The sequence below is a fragment of the Microtus pennsylvanicus genome, chromosome 2 (assembly GCF_037038515.1).
Source record: "Microtus pennsylvanicus isolate mMicPen1 chromosome 2, mMicPen1.hap1, whole genome shotgun sequence".
Lineage (NCBI taxonomy): Eukaryota > Metazoa > Chordata > Mammalia > Rodentia > Cricetidae > Microtus > Microtus pennsylvanicus.
Genome location: NC_134580.1, coordinates 133822857 through 133840937, shown reverse-complemented (window position 1 = coordinate 133840937; position 18081 = coordinate 133822857). Strand labels below are relative to the sequence as shown.

Here is an 18081-nt window from a genome sequence, read left to right as displayed (position 1 = left end):
GGATGGCTTAAATTGTTTTTTTCCACATAGCATTTCAAATAGACTCAAAACAGATGACCATCAGAGCTTTCCATACAAGAGCTCACCCTGGAGCTAAGGGCCAAGTTTGATTGCGAGCTATCTCCACTTAAGGCTTTGTCACACTAGGCTCTCCCTTGCCAGCCAGCAGGCTCTGCTTTCTGGAGCCAAATACAAGAATCCCACAGGAAGTAGGGAGCAAAAGGGACAGGATGGGAACTGAGCCTGCAGAAGTAGCAGCTTGACCGTCAGAAACATGTTTGCACTTTTTTCTCCTGACAGGGTCTTGTATAGCCTCTTATTCTAGTCTCCTAGATAAACCCTCCTGTAGCTGAGGCTGTCTTTGAACTCTTACCTTCCTGGGCCTCCATTTCCCAACTGTGGGATACACCTACTTAAAATTCTCCTTGAAGAATCTTCTGCCTCAGCGCCAAAACACTGCCTGTCCCAGAATGCACCTGTGTTCCCCATCTCCTCACCCAGTGCCTAGGGCAGCTCTTTCAAACTTGGCACTTTTCCAAATTGTAGATGGTGGTGGTGCCACCCGCCGACACCCCCAGCGCAGCACTGAGGTTGGATGGGGAGGATCCAGGGTCTGAAGCCAGCCTGCGCTGTAGCAAGACCCTGACACATGACAAGGCGGGGTGAATGTGGCAGGCTCCCCTGGGAGTCTCTGGGGTCCGAGTAGGCATCATCTCGGGTTCAGAGTACACCATGCCTTTTCAAATAAATCTGGTCCTTTCCAAAATCAGCCCTCAGTTCAGAGAGCCTACACCACACATTTGCAACCATGCCATTGTAGCTCCCTCAGAAAGCCACCAGGTGGCACCAGAGGACCTGCTGGCTCACTAGCCTATCCCCACACTGAGAGGAGCTAGGATTGACTGAGGGGTAATTCCTAACTTTCCAGTGTAGCTCAATACTGTAACCTCCCTACTTTGGGGGCCGGAACATGGGAAAGGATGTCAAGAACAGGAAGCAAGTCTTTGCCAACACTCTGATCAACTATATCCCGAAAGACACTCACATGACCAACAGGCAAGAGCAAAAATGTCAACTCCATCGACCGGCAGGGAAACACAAATCAAAACTGCTAGTTTGATTTCCATAAAAAACAAAAGACTAAGAAATAAGAATTGGTGAGGATATAGAACCAGAGCCTGGGCCTTCCGGTGGGATGTAGAGACAGCTGCTCTGCAAACAGCTTCCTCAGTCTTGAAGTCCTGCACCCACCGGCAGCCTTGAGTATTCCTAACAGCTGAGCAGAGATGACCTCCATGCCCAGCACACTGACAGAGCACGGTATCTATCTATCTATAATCCTGCATTCTGGAAGCAGAGGCAGGAGGATTGCTACAAACTCGAGGCCAGTCAGCCAGGTCTGCATAGTGAGTTCTAAGCCAGCCAATGACTACCAGACCACTCAAGAAAAAAAGAAAAAGAAGGAAAGGAAGGGAGGGAGGGAGATGTGAGACAATACAGACAGCTCAAGATGCCTGTGATATCACAAACCCGAGGTCGTGATGGCATCATGCTAGGTCAAACAGGCCACTTACAAGATAAGCACCACATGCTCGACATTATTTGTACAGGGTACCTAGAACAGTCAGACCCACAGGAGCCCTTCCTCCTCCCTGACACACGGGCTTACTTCGCGAACCTTTGCCGATGTCTCCTGGGTCGGGGGGAGGGGCAAGTTACATCCTCTTGTATGTTTAACCACTTCCTACCTGGCTGCCTGCTGTGACAAATTATCAGCAGGAGAGGGGACAGAACAAGATGCTTCTTCTTTTGAAGCTCTGAAGGCCAAGGTCCTAGCACCCTCTGAATTGCATAAGACACAGGGAAATGTAGCTGCTTAGAAGGGAACCAGCTAGGGCTTAAAGCCCACAGTATACATGTTCTGGTACCAGGTAGGATTCCCTAAGTGCCAGATGGAGGCCAAAAGGTCATGGCATGTGTCACAGGGGAGAAAACTAGAGAGCTCATGGCTTAGCCCCTTAGCCCATCCCTTCCCTCGGCTCCTAATCTTCTCCCGTGTTCATCAACACCTAAAACCCAAGCAATCCAGCTTACTGAGTTTCACAGTGTGAAGTCCCAGGTTCACCTGTCCAGAACCCTTCACCATCCACCTGACCTCCAAGGCAGTCTCGTGACCTTGCTGCTCAGGCTGTCTGAACTGCAGACTGAAGGAAGAAGACTGAGATGGCCCCTGCTTAGCCCATCTCTAGCCCTGGATGGTGCTGGGAAGGCAGGTCCAGACTCCTGCCATCCTGCCAAGCACAGGATGACTCAATAGGAAATGCCTTAGGAACTCATGGGTCGGACACCAGGGTCCCCCACACACCCCGTCCCTTCTGGCCTGCAGTTTCTCAGTCCCTGAAGACTGCAGATAGATTACTCAGAGCGAAATGAGGCAGTAAGTAGGTTGTGTGGTGTGCGTGTCATCTAAGTGCACTCAGGATCCCTGGGATCCAGACATCCGGATTCTGATTCTGTGCTGCCATTAGCAGCTCTGGCTGGGGCTACCGGGCTCAGTTCTTGAGTGTGTCCATTCAGGACATGCACCAGGCAGAGGATGGGGGTGGGTGGGGTCTTTCCACTCCTGAGACTCAGGATGACCACTTCCACAATTTCAACACCATCTTTTGAGCATTCTAGGCGGTCACAGAACTGCCACACATGCAGAAGAATACACTACACCAATAACTTCAGAGCGTTTTTTAGAAAACAACAGAGGCTTTCACGTGCCGAGAGAAACACCTTGTACCCGTCCACTTCCAGCCTCCAGCCATCTTCCCACACTGCCGAGGAAAGCAGTACCATAGCTTGCCTGCAGTTCTCATGCCAGAGGTCACTCTGTCCTTCACTGTCCTCTGCTGTGCTCCCAGGAGAAATCCAGTCAGTGGCCAAACAAAGCTGGTGGACCCAGGGAGTGAAGTGGGGGCACTGTCCTTGTCCCAGTTACTGCCTACGTCCTGCGTGGAGCACACAGCCATCTTGGAGACCCTCTGCTAGGCCTGTTCACCAGCTCCACTTCCACTGGCCCCGGAGCCCCTCCCAGAAGTCTCTGAGGCACGTGAGGCCTGTTTAGGCAGGCGGATGGGAACGTAGGTGTTGGAGGCACAATGCTCCTTGAGGTACTCGCCCCCCTTTTCTTCATAGTCCTTCCTGGTGACCCAGGCTCCACTGTCTTCCAGGTGATCCAAGGCCCAGTCTCGGGCACCGTACCAGGCATCCAGCACTGGGTTCGAGGCAAGCTGAACCTGGAACAAGAAGCAGAGGCACTCTGAAAAAGGCATCTCCTACCAGAGCTCTAGGCCCAGGGAGGAAGGTCCTGCAGGCTCAGCCACACCCCATTCCCACGTCCGCAGAAACATCATAAGGGCCCGGGTGATGCCTCCTTTGTGTGGAACAGTCTCTGCATTCTCCAGACAAAACTAAGCCTCTCAGAAAGAGCACACAGTTGTACAAACACCAACTCACAGGTCTAGCTTCTCGACCAAGGCACGCCATTCCAGGTCAGAGAGGACAGCTGCCAGGCCCCTGCTCTGTGATGCTGATAATCACAAACTGTCGCAAGGAGAGGGGTGACCTGGATGGTGCAGGGCAGCACTGATCCATGGCAATAGAGAACTTGGGGGAAACTACAGCAGAGCAGAGTGACCAGGCACTCTCTGACACTGCCAATGTCCCAGGCAGAGCAAGGCTGGAGCCAACAGCCACCGGAGGCCCCTCAACTAGCCCTACCCGGTCAGTCATGGTAAAGCCCTTACTCTGAACAGATCTCCTATTTGGAGTCCTTATCTCAATTCCCACCCCACTTCCTCTGCCAACCATCGTTCTCAAGCTTGACTGGTGGATTTGGAATTTCTGGAAATGAAGCACAGGCCACACACAGCAGCAGAGGTGGGCACAGGCTGTGGGCAACAGAGGCAGCAGAGCTGCAAGCCTGAGCCTTGGCAGAGCGGCACAGCTGGGAGATGAAGGATGATGAACTTGGTGCCAACCTGGGCAGAAAAGCAAGACCCAATCTCAAAAAAGAGAGAGACGGGAGAAGAGGAGGGGAGGAGAAGGAGGAAAAAGAAAAAAAGGCAAATGCAAGCTTGGGCATGAGACTACCCAGGCTGCCACACAGAAAGACCTGTGCACAGGAGACTTGCTACCTGGTAAGATCAGAGTCCTGCTCTGGCGAGTACAGGCCTGGCACTCTGCCTGACACAGTAGTCAGTAAGCGGCAGCTACTGTGACTATAAAAACTGCAGTGCCACCCACAGCTATGAAAACAATGGCTCAAACTGATAAACTGTCACAATCATCTCAAAGTGGAAAAAAGCCACAAAACAAGCTATCATTAATCTTTCTGTTTGGTTAAAATTATAAACATGACAAGAATATGTCCTGAAAATAGACACATGAATAATACTGGTCACAAACACTACTGAGTCCACAATTTGATTTTGTTAAAGATTTATCACATGTGTGTCTGTGTACCATGTACATATCTGGTGCTCATGGAGGTGGGAAGAGGCACTGGATCCCCAGAAACCTGACCTACCGACAGTGGTGAGCTGCCACGTGGGTGCAGAAAGTGCTCTTAACCACTGACACATCTCTCCACCCCTACAACCTATTTTCTTTCTTTTTTTGTTTTTTGGAGACAGGGTTTCTTTGTGTAATAGCTCTGGTTGTCCTGGAACTCACTTTGTAGACCAGGCTGGCCTCAAACTCACAGAAATCCACCTCACTCTGCCTCCCAAGGCCTCTATTTTTTATTTTTATTTTGGCTCATTTAAACTGTCTGATACTTAGTAATGCTTTAAAATGACTTGAAAGAAACATGACTGGAGCCGAGCGATGGTGGCGCACGCCTTTAATCCCAGCACTCGGGAGGCAGAGGCAGGCAGATCTCTGTGAGTTCGAGACCAGCCTGGTCTACAGAGCTAGTTCCAGGACAGGCTCCAAAGCCACAAAGAAACCCTGTCTCGAAAAACCAAAAAAAAAAAAAAAAAAAAAAAAGAAACATGACTGGATGTGGCTGACCGGCAGCGTGCCTACACAGCAGGTACGTGGCTCTGGGCTCCGCCACCAGCACCACAAAAATAACAACTATCACAAAAACAAGCAAAAGAAAAATAAATACGATTTGTCCTGTTTGTGAAAAATCTTTCTCTTTCTCCCTCCCTGCTCTCTCTCAGCTTTTTGAGACTGAGCCTATGCAATCTAGGCTGACTTAAACTCACTGGTTATGCATACAGGCTGACCTCACACTGTCTTCCTAAAATGTAAATTAATCACATGATTTCCCAGCTCAGCCTCCTTCCTGTTCCCCCATGACCTCAAATAACAGCTATCCAGAGAAGAGTCAAAAGCACACTCCTGGTACTCCAGAAGAACCAGACCCTCCCTGTCTGGAGATTAGTGAACTATCAGACAGCATGTGCCTCCCTGGGAGAACTTAGGATGCTCTTGCTGTGGTTGGTGAGAATCTTCCTACGCTGAGGATGCTCTTCCAACTTCAGTACATGCTCAATCCTGTCGACTAAATTGAAGACCAGAATGACACACAAGCAGGACTTCCATCCCAAATCAACTGACTGTGGCTTAAAGACAAGGCCCGTCGCTGACCCTCTGTAGTGGGTGACAGACTGCAGAATCCCGGTCACCACTCATCACCAGCCAGTGGCTGGAGGAAATCACAAACAGTGGGCAGGAGACGACACAGAGCAGCATAGGTACCTGGAAGGAGGACTGGAAGGGCCTCATCTCTAGCAGCTCCTTCTCTATTCTGGCCTTCATGCCTGGATACATCACGTTCCCACCAGTGAGGAAAACGTTCTGGACCAGGGTATCCTGAACAGCCTTCGGGTACCTAGGAGACACAGAAAGGATGCTCCAGCTTGGCTGCTGGAACACACTGTAGCCAGGCCAGGAAAGGTAAGTTCTTGGTAGAGCAGTCAACTTATCAGTGTCTGCGTGACAATTAAAAGATAAACCAGTATTCTGCTCTTCGTTCACAGCCCCACAAGGTTTTTGCTTTTGCAACACTTTTTTTTTTTAACCCGAGGATCCTTTTATTAAAGTTGGGAGGTGGGGGAAGAAAACCCACAGGGCAGGAAAGCTGTAAACCTCAGCAGCTGCCTGGAGAAGGGAGAGAGAAGAGAGGAAGAAGTCATGCCTGCCAAGGGAGTCAGCTGGAGAAAGCCAGGACAGTCTTCAGAGAACAGTGAGAAAGCCCAAGGACCAGGGCAGCTGTGCTTAGGATCACAATAACCTCTGCTCCAACCTACTGTAACCAAAGCAACCAGAGTGCAACAAACCACACACTCCTCCCGCCCAATCGGAGTGAAGAACACTCACTACGGGAACCGCCTGCACGAGTGGCAGGCACATTTGTATAGAAATGTAAGCGCTATATAAACATGTGCCTACAAGAAGAGGAGAAGTCTTTCATAAGCACTGCAGTATTTGGAGAATGATCTAAAAATCACTGGTCTTGCTGGGCGTGGTAGAACACATCATTAATCCCAGCATCAGGGAAGCAGAGGCATGCGGATCTCTGAGTTTGAGGCCAGCCTGGTCTACAGAGTGAGTTTCAGGACTGTCAGGGCTACACAGAGAAACCCTGTCTTGAAAAAACAGAAATGGAAAAGAAAAGAAAACAAAACACTAGTCTTGGGGCTGAAGAGATGGCTCAGTGGTTAAGAGTCCATACCACATGCACACTGGTTGTTCAGAGACCAGGGTTCAATTCCTAGCACTTACACGACAGATTACAACTGTATGTAGCTCCAGTTCCAGGGGATCCAATGTCACACACATACATGCAGGAGAAACACACACACATCTAAGAGTACACACTGCTTTTGCAGGGGACTCAAGAGGTCCCTGTATTCATGTATACATTTCCCCCCATAATTTAAAAATTAAATTAAATTTTAAAAAATCACTAGTCTTGCTGGGTATGGTAGTATACACTTATGATCCCAGCTTCTCTGAAAATTTCAAGGTCACTGAGTACATAACGAGCCCCTATCTCAACGAATACATAAGTCAAACAGTCACTGGTTTTTAGCAATGTCAAGTTTCACATGAAAGCCAGGGTGCACTGTCTCTGTTGCTCAGACTCAAAGGTTACGTTTGCAGAGCTCACAAACGGAGGGAGCTCAGACCTGTTCTCCCTGCAGGCCCGGATCAGAGCAGACTACCTGAGTAGAGCCAGCGATGGAGAGAGCTACAGATCTTCCCAAGCCCATCAGTCACCTTTCCCAGGCAAAACCCAGGAAGAGGCTCAGGTGAGGATGGGGTGGTCCCCCACTCACCTGTCCAGGACATAATGAAGGGTCTCTGCAATCCCCGCCTGCTCTTCTCCTATGAGAGAAGGCTGGAAAATAATCTCTGGAGCACGAATCCTTTCTGTCCCAACGAAGAGCTGATGATATGCTGCCAAGTTAAACACGGGCTTCAAACCCAAGGTTTAAGAGATGATTTTAGGCCATAATGACAATCCCCTCACAGCTATCAGTTTTCTCAGAATACTTCTCCAGCCCAGCTTCCCAGTCCAAGTCGGAACCACCCACCTCAGCTCTCTTCACTTCAAGACCCTGCCTTCCACCTTTGCTCAACCCCAGAATGACAAATCCCTACACACTGCTGTGCCCAAGCTGCAGAAGGGACTCTGGAGAGGAATGGTGAAGATGCCCAGACGGGGAGACCTTGTCTCCACCCATCCTGGTCCAGCACCTCCTCCCACCGAAGGCTTGGGTACGGTCAGTTTATCTTGCTGCCATCATGACAAGAGGCACAGATCCCAGCAGGGATGATGACATTGGCTAAAATGTAAAGGAAACCACTGAGAGCCAGTCTGCAGGTCTGGAGACCTCAGTCACTAGACAGATACCTCTGCTATCAGTTGCTCACATTCAGGGGGGCCCTGGCACCCACAACAACCACCAGGGAAAGCCTCTGGCTGACACTGGGAGTACTGGTGCCCTTGCTGAAGCACAACTGGGGCTTTCAAGGCTCCCAGAAGCAGACTGGGCCGGTCACTTATGTCAACAACTTCACAATGCACGTGTGGTAGCAGTTATCAAACCTGGACCGTGGTGACTGGCTTCTCCACTTCAGGCGCTTCCTCTGAGAACAAGGGCTCGAAATCATTGATACTCTCCACATCCTCCAGGGAGGGCTCCAGCTGTTCCAGGTCAGGGGTCTGCGGACAGAACACAGCAGGAATCAAATAGTGGAGAAACTGGTCGCCAACAAATCTCAGCTCTGATTCTATCCTGAAAATGGATGGGGTCTCAGCCAGCGTTCCAAACACCTGTCTGAAAACTAAATACTCTTCAGAACAGTTCACACTGGAGGTGGGTGGGGCTGACAAGTTAATAAAAGGCTAAACGACGACCAGCAGGATGGCTCAAAGGGTAAGAGAGCTTGCCACTGAACTGACAACCTGAGCTCAATCCCTGAAACCTACAAGGGGGAAGGAGAGAATTAACTCTCAAAAACTGTCCTCTGACCTTCACGTTTGTGTGCTACAGCATGCGTGCACGCATACGCACATGACCACACAACTTAAAAACAAAAAGGTCAGGTGTGCTAATCCCATCACTTGGGAAATAGAGGCAGGCGGAGTTTGAGGCCAGCCTGGTCTACAGAGTGAATCCCAGGACAGCCAGAGCTGCAGCGTGAGAACCTAAGAAAAAGAGAGAAAGAGAGACAAAGAGAGAGAGAGAGAAGAATTAAGAAGTCCAAAGTCTAGTCCGCATAGCATTCTCATGAGATAATCCAGCATTATCAATCAATCAATGGATTGATCTGTGGGAAGAAGACATGAGAGGATGCTGGTGGGAACTCCAGCTGGAGATACAGGCGATTAAGAGTCACCCAATGTTGATAGTGAACACTGAACTCAGGTCCTCTGAAAGAGCAGGCAGCTCTTAGCAGCTGAACCATCTCTCTAGCCCCTCCATGGTACTTTACTTTTTTCTTTTTTTTCTTCCTTTCTTTCTTTTTTTTTTTTTTTTTTTTTAAGTTTTTCGAGACAGTTTCCAGTAGCTACAGAGCCAGTCCTGGAAATCATTCTGTAGATCAGATTGGCCTGAACTCACAGAGATCTGCCTGCCTCTGCCTCTGCTCCTGAGTGCTGGGATTAAAGGTGTGCACCACCACTGCCTAGCTTTCCACTGTACTTTTTGACAGCCTCTTCCAGAACCTGATGCTCCCTGGTCTGGCTAGACTGGCTGGTCAGTGAGCTCTGGGGATCCTCCTATCTTTGCCACCCTAGGGCTAGGATTACGGGCACACTCCATCACGCCCAGTCTGAGTACTGGGGACCTAAACTCATTCTTCATACCTGAGGGATCAATGCCATCTTCCCAGGCTCCTAAAACAAGCTTTGGAAACATATCTTAAACCTCCTCAAGTCTACAGAGACCTGCTGTATGGCCCCAGAGCAAGACAAGATACAGAAGTACTGAGATGAGACGGAGGGATGTTGAAATTACAGCATATAACTAACTATCTGCTGGAAAATCTACAGGTAAGAAACAAAGGGAAGCAGGGTCCCCAAATGCCTGGGATCCCATTTCAGCTGCTTGTTTTTTCTTCGGATTCAAAATCCATTGCCTGTATCTGACCCTGTGATACTTTCCAGTCTAACTACAAGTTCATGGATGAATGCACACCAGATGATATGGTTTTGAGTTCCGGAAGGCCAGCTCTCATCTGAACATAGCATGCAGCCTGGAAGAGCAAATGAAAATGCCCAGTAGTTCAGTGGAAGTTGGGTCTGGGGTACTTTTACTTCCCCAGTGCTGGGACTCTTAAGTGTGTACTGCTACCATGTACCTCATGGTCATTTGTAACAACATACAGGTTCAAGGCCAGCACAGGCTGCTATGTGAAATCCTGTCTCAAAAAGAGAAAGTGGAAGGCTGCAAAGATGGCTCAGGGAGTAAAGGCACTTGTTGTCCAGCCTAAGGACCCAAGGAGAGTCCCTCCCCAGGCCCCAGTCACCTCTGGCTTGCTGTCCACCACGTCCACCTCGAGGCTGGCTTCTGTTTGAAGGATTTTCTGCTTAGCCTGCTCCACTGCCAAGGTGAGCTTCTGTATGTAGGACTGCAGCTCTTCTGGGGAGTCCATGTTCAGCTCTATCAGAGCTTTGTGGAACTGGTCCATCTGGCCATCCTCTAGGAGCTCCTGAAACAAGAGCAGGCGCAGTCATCAACTTGGAGAAAGTAGCTCAGAAGCCAGGAGAGAGGTGTGGGGTGAGGAGAGAGGGAGAGAGGGAAGGAGGGAAGGAGGGAGGGAAGGAGGGAGGGAGGGAGGGAGGGAGGGAGGGAGGGAGGGAGAGAGAGAGAGAGAGAGAGAGAGAGAGAGAGAGAGAGAGAGAGAGAGAGAGAGAGAGAATGTGTTCTGGGGCTCCTTAGCCAGCCCCCAGCAGAACCACCCCTCCGGCTCCCAGCCCAGGCTCACGCCTGCCCTCTCCTCCGACTGTCTGGACTAGTTAGCACTGCATCCTGGTTTCAGCACCATCTAGTAAGTGAAACCTAATCTACGGTGAGAGAATCACAGACGCGGCCATCTCTGAGGGGGAAGGAGTCACTGAAGAAATGACAGTAATACTGCTCCTTGACCTGAGAGCTGGAACATGCACAGTGTCACCTTGTGAAACTCATTGAGACGCCGCCCTAAGACTAAACAGAGCTGGAGGCTGCGGCTCTGCACAGACCACCTGCTTTATGCATGTAAATTATCTCGATGATTCTGGTCTTTGGGCTCCAGTTCCAATGCACATTATGGCCAAGGAAACCAGAGAGGAAGAGAACATTCCAGAAGCACCTTACAGAGCAAGGCCAGGGCAGAGCCCTGCTGCCATCACCTGCACATACAGCAGCCGCTCCAGCCGCTCCTGGTCCAGCTGCAGCTTCTCCTCCCGACGCCGGGCATTGAGCTCTTGCAGCCGTCGCAGCTGCTGCTGCCGCCGCTCCTGCTTCTCCTCAGCCGTCAGCGTGCTGCCCAGGAGCTTGCTAGAGAACGGGAGCTGCATCTTGTGGACATTGTTCTCATAGTAATCAGGACACCGCCACTTCTGCAATTCTTCAAAGAAATGGTTTGGTGACTTTAGAGGGTCAAAGCCCTGTTAGCAGTGAATCGGAAAGTCGAGGCCAAGCACAAGTGACAAAAACACTCAGAACCCCTGACTCTACGGAAACACCAAACGCAGCCGAAAACCCGGGCACACACACACCACTCTGAGGGGCTCCAGACAGAAATCACACAGGAAGGAAGCTGCAACAGCCAGAGTTTAAGTAAATCTGTTCAACACACGAGGCCAACTGCCTCATGAATCACTTAACATGAACTAAAAATAACAAAAACACTACTGTCTGCTGGCTCTCAGTGGTCACAGTGCAGCACGTGAGACACTTTGACATAAAACATAAAGTCTGCTGCTAACACTGCTTCCCTGAAGTGATCAATAGAGTCTACAAAGATGAGAAAAAGTTACACTCCTAGACTCTAGAGTAACCACCTAAAAAACACAGCCCCGCTGACACATCCTTTAACTCCACCTTCTGCTTCAAGGATCTCTCAGTTCAAGGCCTGCTTGGACCACATAATGAGTTCCAGGCCAGTCAGAGCTGCACAGTGAGACTTTGTCTAAAAATAAAATAAAATGGAAATCCAATAACCTAAAAGTCAGAGAGGAAGAGAAAAATTAAAATAGTAGTCCTAAATTCAAACACAAATGGTCTTCACACCCACAGAGTGCTATTGAGAAGCACAAGGCCTGGATGCCATCCCCGATGGAACATTTACTATAACACGACCACTACAAGCTCACCTGAATTACACAGATAAAGAACAGAGCTAAAGAGATGCCAGCAGGGTGGTGGTGCCTGCTCCTAATCCTAGTACTTGAGAAGTAGAGGCAGGAAGGTTAAGAGTTCAAGGCTATCCTCAGACTTTCAGGGAGTTCTGAGGATAGCATGAGCACATGAGTCCCTGCTGCTAATTAAATACACGGAAAGATAAACCATATAAATCCTATTCAAAAGAAAGCTGGATTGTCTTTAATTTATTTATATTTGTTTGCTTGTTTTGAGGTGGATCTCACTATGTAACCCTGGCTAGTCTGGAACTTACTAATAAACAAGGTTGGCCTCACACTCAGAGATCCATTTGCCTCTGCCTCCTTAGTGCTGGATTAAAGGTGTGTCTCGCCACCTGGCAGAGTGACTCCTAAGGTTCAAGTATGCTTCAAAGAAAAAAAAATAAACTGCTAGACTCAAAAAGGGACACCAATAATGATAAAAGGTCAAGGGACAAGAAGACATAACAATGTTAAGTACGCAGCTAACAAGACAAAGCCGGATAACAAACAGCACACACTGACAGACGGGGGCTGGGAACATAGCTCAGAAATAGAGTGCTTGCCTAGCACTGTAACGTCTGGTCCTCAGTTTAAAACCAAAACAATAAAACAATGGACAGAACTGACAGGAGAAATAGGGATACCCATGATCACACCTACTGACACCAGCACACTCTTCCTGATTATCAACAGAACTAGCAGAAGGAACGGGGTATCAAGGCTATAGCAGTGTTGACCACCATCACCATCAGAGACCTGAACCCTACCCATGCAGCACAGGAAATGCCCTCAAATATGACTACATGCCGGGTCGCACAATAAACAAGCTCAGCTGACATCAAATAATGCGCTTTCACCACAGTGGAATTAAACCAAAGATAAATCACAGAAAGGTGTCTCGCAAATACTTCTAAACAATCACTTAAAGAAGCAGTCTTGAAGAAATTAAAAAATATTAAACTCAATAAAAATAAAAAATTATCAACATTCATGGGATGCAGTCACAGCAGCAGTGCCGAAAAGGAGAATTCACAAAATTACATGCTATCAAATTTATTTTATGTTATGTGCAGAAATGATTTTTGCCTGTATACGTCTGTGCGCCACATGCATGCAATGTTCATGGGAGCCACAAGAGGGCATCAGATCCCCTGGATCTGGAGTGACAGGGTTGTGAGTTAGGATTACATAGTTTCTTAGTGAGACCCTGTCTCATAAATAAAAGAAAAAAAATTTTTAAAAAGCTACTCTAATATCAAAGTATAGGAAGGAAAGGGAACCCACAACTTTCTTTCTACGTCTAGCTCCCCAACTTCTTTGTGCCTCATTAACCACAGGTGCTTAACAAAGGTGTTCTGAAGACACAGCTTGTAACCACCACTCAGCTACCCTAATCACTGTTTAAGACGAACCTTGCTGAGGCAGGAGAGTCATGAGTTTGATGTCAAGATGGGCCTACAAAGGGAGACTGTCCAAAAAACAAAATATTTTAAAAAAAGAAAGAGAGAAAAAAAGGCAGATAAATTTTATGTTCTATGGTTTCTACCACAATTAGGGTTGGACTTTGTTTTTATTTTCTTTGCTGAATTTTCTGTGTACTTGTGAGTGGTTGGTTTTTATCTCTGCCTATTTGTGTGTTAAGGACACTGCACATGTCTGATCCCCATGGAGGCCAGCAGATGCCCTGGAACCGGAAGTGGGTATGGTAGTGAGCCACTATGTGCTCCCAACTGAACCCAGGTCCTCTGCAAGAGCCAGTGCTCTGAGCCAGCTCTCCACCCTCCAGGCTTGCTCCTTCCGAGGCAGGGTCTCATATAGTCTGTGCTGGCCTCAAACTCACGGTGAGGCAAAGATGACCTTGTATATCTGATCCTCCAATCCCACCTCTACCTTCAAGTCTGCTCACGTCTGATTCATTCTAAGCTAGGGATGGAATCCAGGACAGCAAGTACTCTCTACCACTGAGCCACATCCCCACCCTCAATCTTTTTAACATTCGTGAATATGTGAAGCATACACGTGAGGTCAGAGGACAGCTTGCTATAATTGGTTCCCTCTTTCCACTTCGTGGGTTCTAGAAGCAAGCATATTTACCCAATGAGCATCTTCAAAGATAATGACATCTGAGTGCAGGCAGTACTCTTGCTAGTTTCTAGCACTCTGTCCTTAGAGTAGACCAAATAAGCTTTCTGTTTAAAGCATAAAAATCAAATAAAGGCATTATACTATTTTTGCCTTCCCAAAGCTCAGCAGTGGTAGGCTGAAGGCCAGTACCTTTCGTGACTACAAGAAAGCCCAGTCACACACTGTGGGAAAGAGTGTCTTAATAGAGCTACTAACCATAGTTCTTGAGTTTTATCAGAATCATTTACATTTGTAAGAAAAACATTATTTATCACATTTGTACAATAAGCAATATAGCCACCAAAAGAACATCAAAGTAAATACAATGAGAAGTTCAGGATACTTAGAGGCCAAGGCAGGAACAGGAAGCTACACTCGAGCAGTGGCTAGCCTGGACTATGTAAGGAGACTGCCTCAAAAATAAAAGCTCAAGATCTGTTGAAACCCGAGAGCTATTCTGACATTACTCTAAGGACGTTAGCTAAAGCAATTTGAATTTATCTCAATTTATTTGTTTTGTAGAGACAAGGTTTCTCCTCTGTGTAGTACTGGCTGTCCTGGAACTCATTCAGTATACCAGGCTGGCTTTGAACTCAGAAATTCGACTGCCTCTGCCTCCTGAGTGCTGGGGTTAAAGGCGTGCAATGCCATGCCCAGCTGGTCTCAAACTTTTTAAGCTGGCACACTGTCCTCCCTCTCTCAAAAATGCAAACTTTTAAAACAAGCTGCAAGCTATACCGGAGGCACATTATAAAGCTATGGTGTGTGAAGGGAACCTGTTCATGGCAATTAGTTCACTGGCTAATCTCACAGTGAACAGCAAAAGGGGAGATGGGTGCTGGGCAAGCAAGGGTCACACTGGTAACAACGCGAAGAACCCTCAAAGGTCAACAGAGCTGGGAAATTGGAGCAAGGTCCCCTGCATCACCTGCCCCGTAGTCCTCAGCAATGTAGCTATGCTCCTGTAGGATCTCCTCCATCCGGCTGAGTGTGATGGCTGCCAGGTGCCCCGGGTACTTCAGCTGGAGGAGCCGCTGCAGGTAGGCGGCCGCCTGACTTCCTCCGAGATTGATGCGCTTGCAGTTTTTGGCATCCAGTCTACACCAAAGTAGGAAAGAACAACACTGAAAGTCTGTGCAGCATAACAGACAAAATGTGGAACATCTTGGGGAAAGCAGGGGAACTGAATGCAGACCAAGAGGCAGAATAGTGAAGGCTGGGGCACCTAAAGCCCACATCAGCAAGAGTCCCTGGTGCATCACCAAAGGCCAGAACTCCTACTGCACACCCAGACACATGGCCCTTTAACTTCTGACCAGTATCATGGTGGCGCAGGCCTTTAATCCCAGCATTTGGGAGGCAGAGGCAGGCAGATGTCTTGTAAATTCTAAGCCAGCCTAGTCTACATAGTGAGATCCAGGACAGGACAGCCAGGGCTATACAGAGACCCTGTCTCAGGGAAAAAAAAAGACAGTTCAACAGAGTAAACACACATTCCAAAGCAAAATATTGATAGTGGCTCAGCCTGTACCTCTGGGAGATGGGTGATCCTAGAGTCAAGTAGCCTAGAAGTAACGAAAATGGTCAAGCATGCCAGTTCCAAGGGCATTTTTTTAGATGTGTAAGCACATGAAGGGGCATGAGTCTCACTTTAGCAGGACTGCAAATCCAAGCATCCAGCTCTGGAGCCAGAGCCTGCTGCCTGTGGTACACACCTCTTTACATGGGAAACCTTTAGGGTCACAATGGTAGCCTCATCTCACAAGAGAAAATAAGACTAAACTCTGAGACAGGAACAGATTAGAACTACCTGCCTTTTATTCAGCTCTGAAAATTTCCATAACTGGCTAGTACGGGTTAGACAATATAAACAAAATTAAAGGTATGGGCAATATGAATTAAAGAGTTTACAATGCAAAAATTCTTAACTAAAAAATGACTCCAGAAGCTGGGCGTGGTGGTGTACACCTATAATCCCACCTATAATCCCAGCAAAAGAAGCAGGTGGAGTTTTGTGAGTTCAAGGCCAGTCTGGTCTACAAAGCAAGCTCCTGGACAGCCTGTCTTGAAAAACAAAAAAATGACTCCAGAATACCAAAATGGTCTAAACTAAATCTATTCAAGAGACAGTGAGATTGCTCTGCTGGTAAAGGTGCTTGCTGTAAAGGCTGAGGACTTTGAATTCAATCCCTGGGACCCACCTACCTCTGCCTCCCCAGTGTGAGGATTAAAGGCGTGTGCCACCACTGCCAGGTTAAAGAGAGAAATAAATATATTCAAATAACGTTTACTGCTCAAAAAACCATAAATAAAAAAGTTTACTGAATGTCTACTATGGGTAGATACTGTGCTATTTCCCATAAATAAGAATTATAAAATTATATAACTGTCAGTTAGACACTTGAACTCTCTCAAGGAGGCCCTGAAGGACAGGTAAAATACCGTAGGAAGCCACACGCTGATGTAGGTCTGAGCTAAGTCCAGTTCGGTTCATCATCTAGCGCTTGCCAGACATTCCCAATAGGTACCTTTCCATTCCAGTTTTCCAGTAGGTCCTCAATCAAGGCTTCTTAAATGCCACAAGTGCAACTCACCTTCCTTCCAAGACGGGTAAAATGTGTGTACACTGGTAGCCGGATGAAATGATGAGGCCGTTGGAAAGAGCATTCTTGGGCATGTTGTGGTAGAAGCTGAAGAGGCTGTCTATCCCATAGGCAACCTTCGGGATCCTGTAGCACTCAAAAAGGAGCTCCGACATCATTTGGCGAGAATAGAGCGGGTTGCACACGGCCTCTGTCAAAACTATGGGATGATCAACGCAGCCCTACTTTGAAAGAGAAGCACAAATAGATGAATGACGGCAGAACATGCATGAAATACAAAAATAATCCAAATCCAAGTTGCAAGGTTTAATTTGTTTTATAGCTCTAATTAAAAACGTAATGGGGGCTGGAGAGATTGGTAGCATTGGACCCAAGTTTCTCAGCACCCTCATCACCCACTCTGAACCACCTGACTCCAGCTGCAGACGGTCCCAGACCTAAGGCTGGTACACAACATACTGGCACATACAATTTTGAAATAGTTTGAAATAAGCCTTCAAAAAGGTGATCAAAACCAATTATAAGGCACACATTTCGGTTTTGGAAAGCATTAACGTATTGTCAATTTAAGCTTATTGTTTGTTTGGGATTTCTTTTTCTTTGAGATAGGGTGTTTTGGTGTAATAGTTCTGGTTGTCCTCGAGCTCACAGCGATCTGCCTGCCCCTGCTTCCGGAGTGCTAACATTAAAGGTGTACGACACCATTCCCCGCTCAATTCAAGCTTATTAGGCCAAACTGTTAATAATCACGTGAGCGCTATCATCAAGTGTACCCTTACACCTTTAACTCCTAGCATAGGGCAGACGCACGGGAAGCGTTACTACTAGACTGCCTGGAGTGACGTCCCGCCCAGCCCGCCCTCACCTGCGAGGAGACGCCCAGATGCTGGAAGCTGTAGTCCAGCAGCAGTTCCTGCAGCTCCAGGTTGACCGGCACGTTGCGGTCGAAAGGAGAGCGCAGCATCCAACGCAGTGGCTCCAGGCTGCCCAGTGCGTTGCCCACTTGCGGCCCCGGCCCGCCGCGCGCCCCGCCACGGCCGCGCGCGCACACGGCGCGGAACTGCAGGCGCGGCTCGGGGCCCGGATCCGGCCCGGGGCACGCCCACCCGGCACGAGCCTGGAATGATCCGTTGTCCAGCACCAGCGGAACCGGCTGCGAGCCGAAGGCCACCGGCTCGGCCTCCAGCACGGGATCCGGAGCGGCGCGGGCATCTCGAAACCGGAACACATTCGTCTCCATTTTGGCCTGCGCCGGCCCCGCCCCGACGCCGCGTGCGCCACGTAGCCCCGCCCTGTCTGATTCCCGGGGCCCCTAAGTGTCTGGAAGCCTCCTCCTTACTCAAGGAGCTGATTTTTGCACCAGAGTCCTTCTTGGCGATCCAGAACCTTCTGCGGGCCTGTGAGCTCTGTTGGTCCAGGACGGGAACCCTACGCCTGGTCTAGGTCGTCCCCAAA

General features: G+C 48.6%; 1 protein-coding gene across 1 annotated transcript; it reads right to left on the bottom strand.

Annotated features, from left to right (window-relative positions):
• Positions 1 to 2724: 2724 nt before the first annotated feature.
• Positions 2725 to 18081, bottom strand: Actr5 (actin related protein 5). Its single transcript, XM_075962888.1, has 9 exons — positions 17492 to 18081; positions 16618 to 16847; positions 14952 to 15121; positions 10904 to 11121; positions 10039 to 10221; positions 8114 to 8230; positions 7341 to 7480; positions 5758 to 5890; positions 2725 to 3284 (listed from the first exon to the last, which is right to left on the bottom strand). Exons 1-9 carry the CDS (start codon positions 17864 to 17866, stop codon positions 3033 to 3035), a joined length of 1818 nt encoding a protein of 605 aa, XP_075819003.1. The 5' UTR covers positions 17867 to 18081; the 3' UTR covers positions 2725 to 3032.

Excerpts from the sequence above, each read along its gene's own strand:
- Actr5 (XM_075962888.1), bottom strand. The coding sequence starts at position 17,866 with ATGGAGACGAATGTGTTCCGGTTTCGAGATGCCCGCGCCGCTCCGGAT. Across the intron at positions 15,122-16,617 it reads TTACCCGTCTTGGAAGGAAG|ACTGGATGCCAAAAACTGCA; the intron begins GTGAGTTGCACT and ends ACTTTGGTGTAG. Across the intron at positions 7,481-8,113 it reads AGCCAGTCACCACGGTCCAG|CCCGTGTTTAACTTGGCAGC; the intron begins GTTTGATAACTG and ends TTGGGTTTGAAG.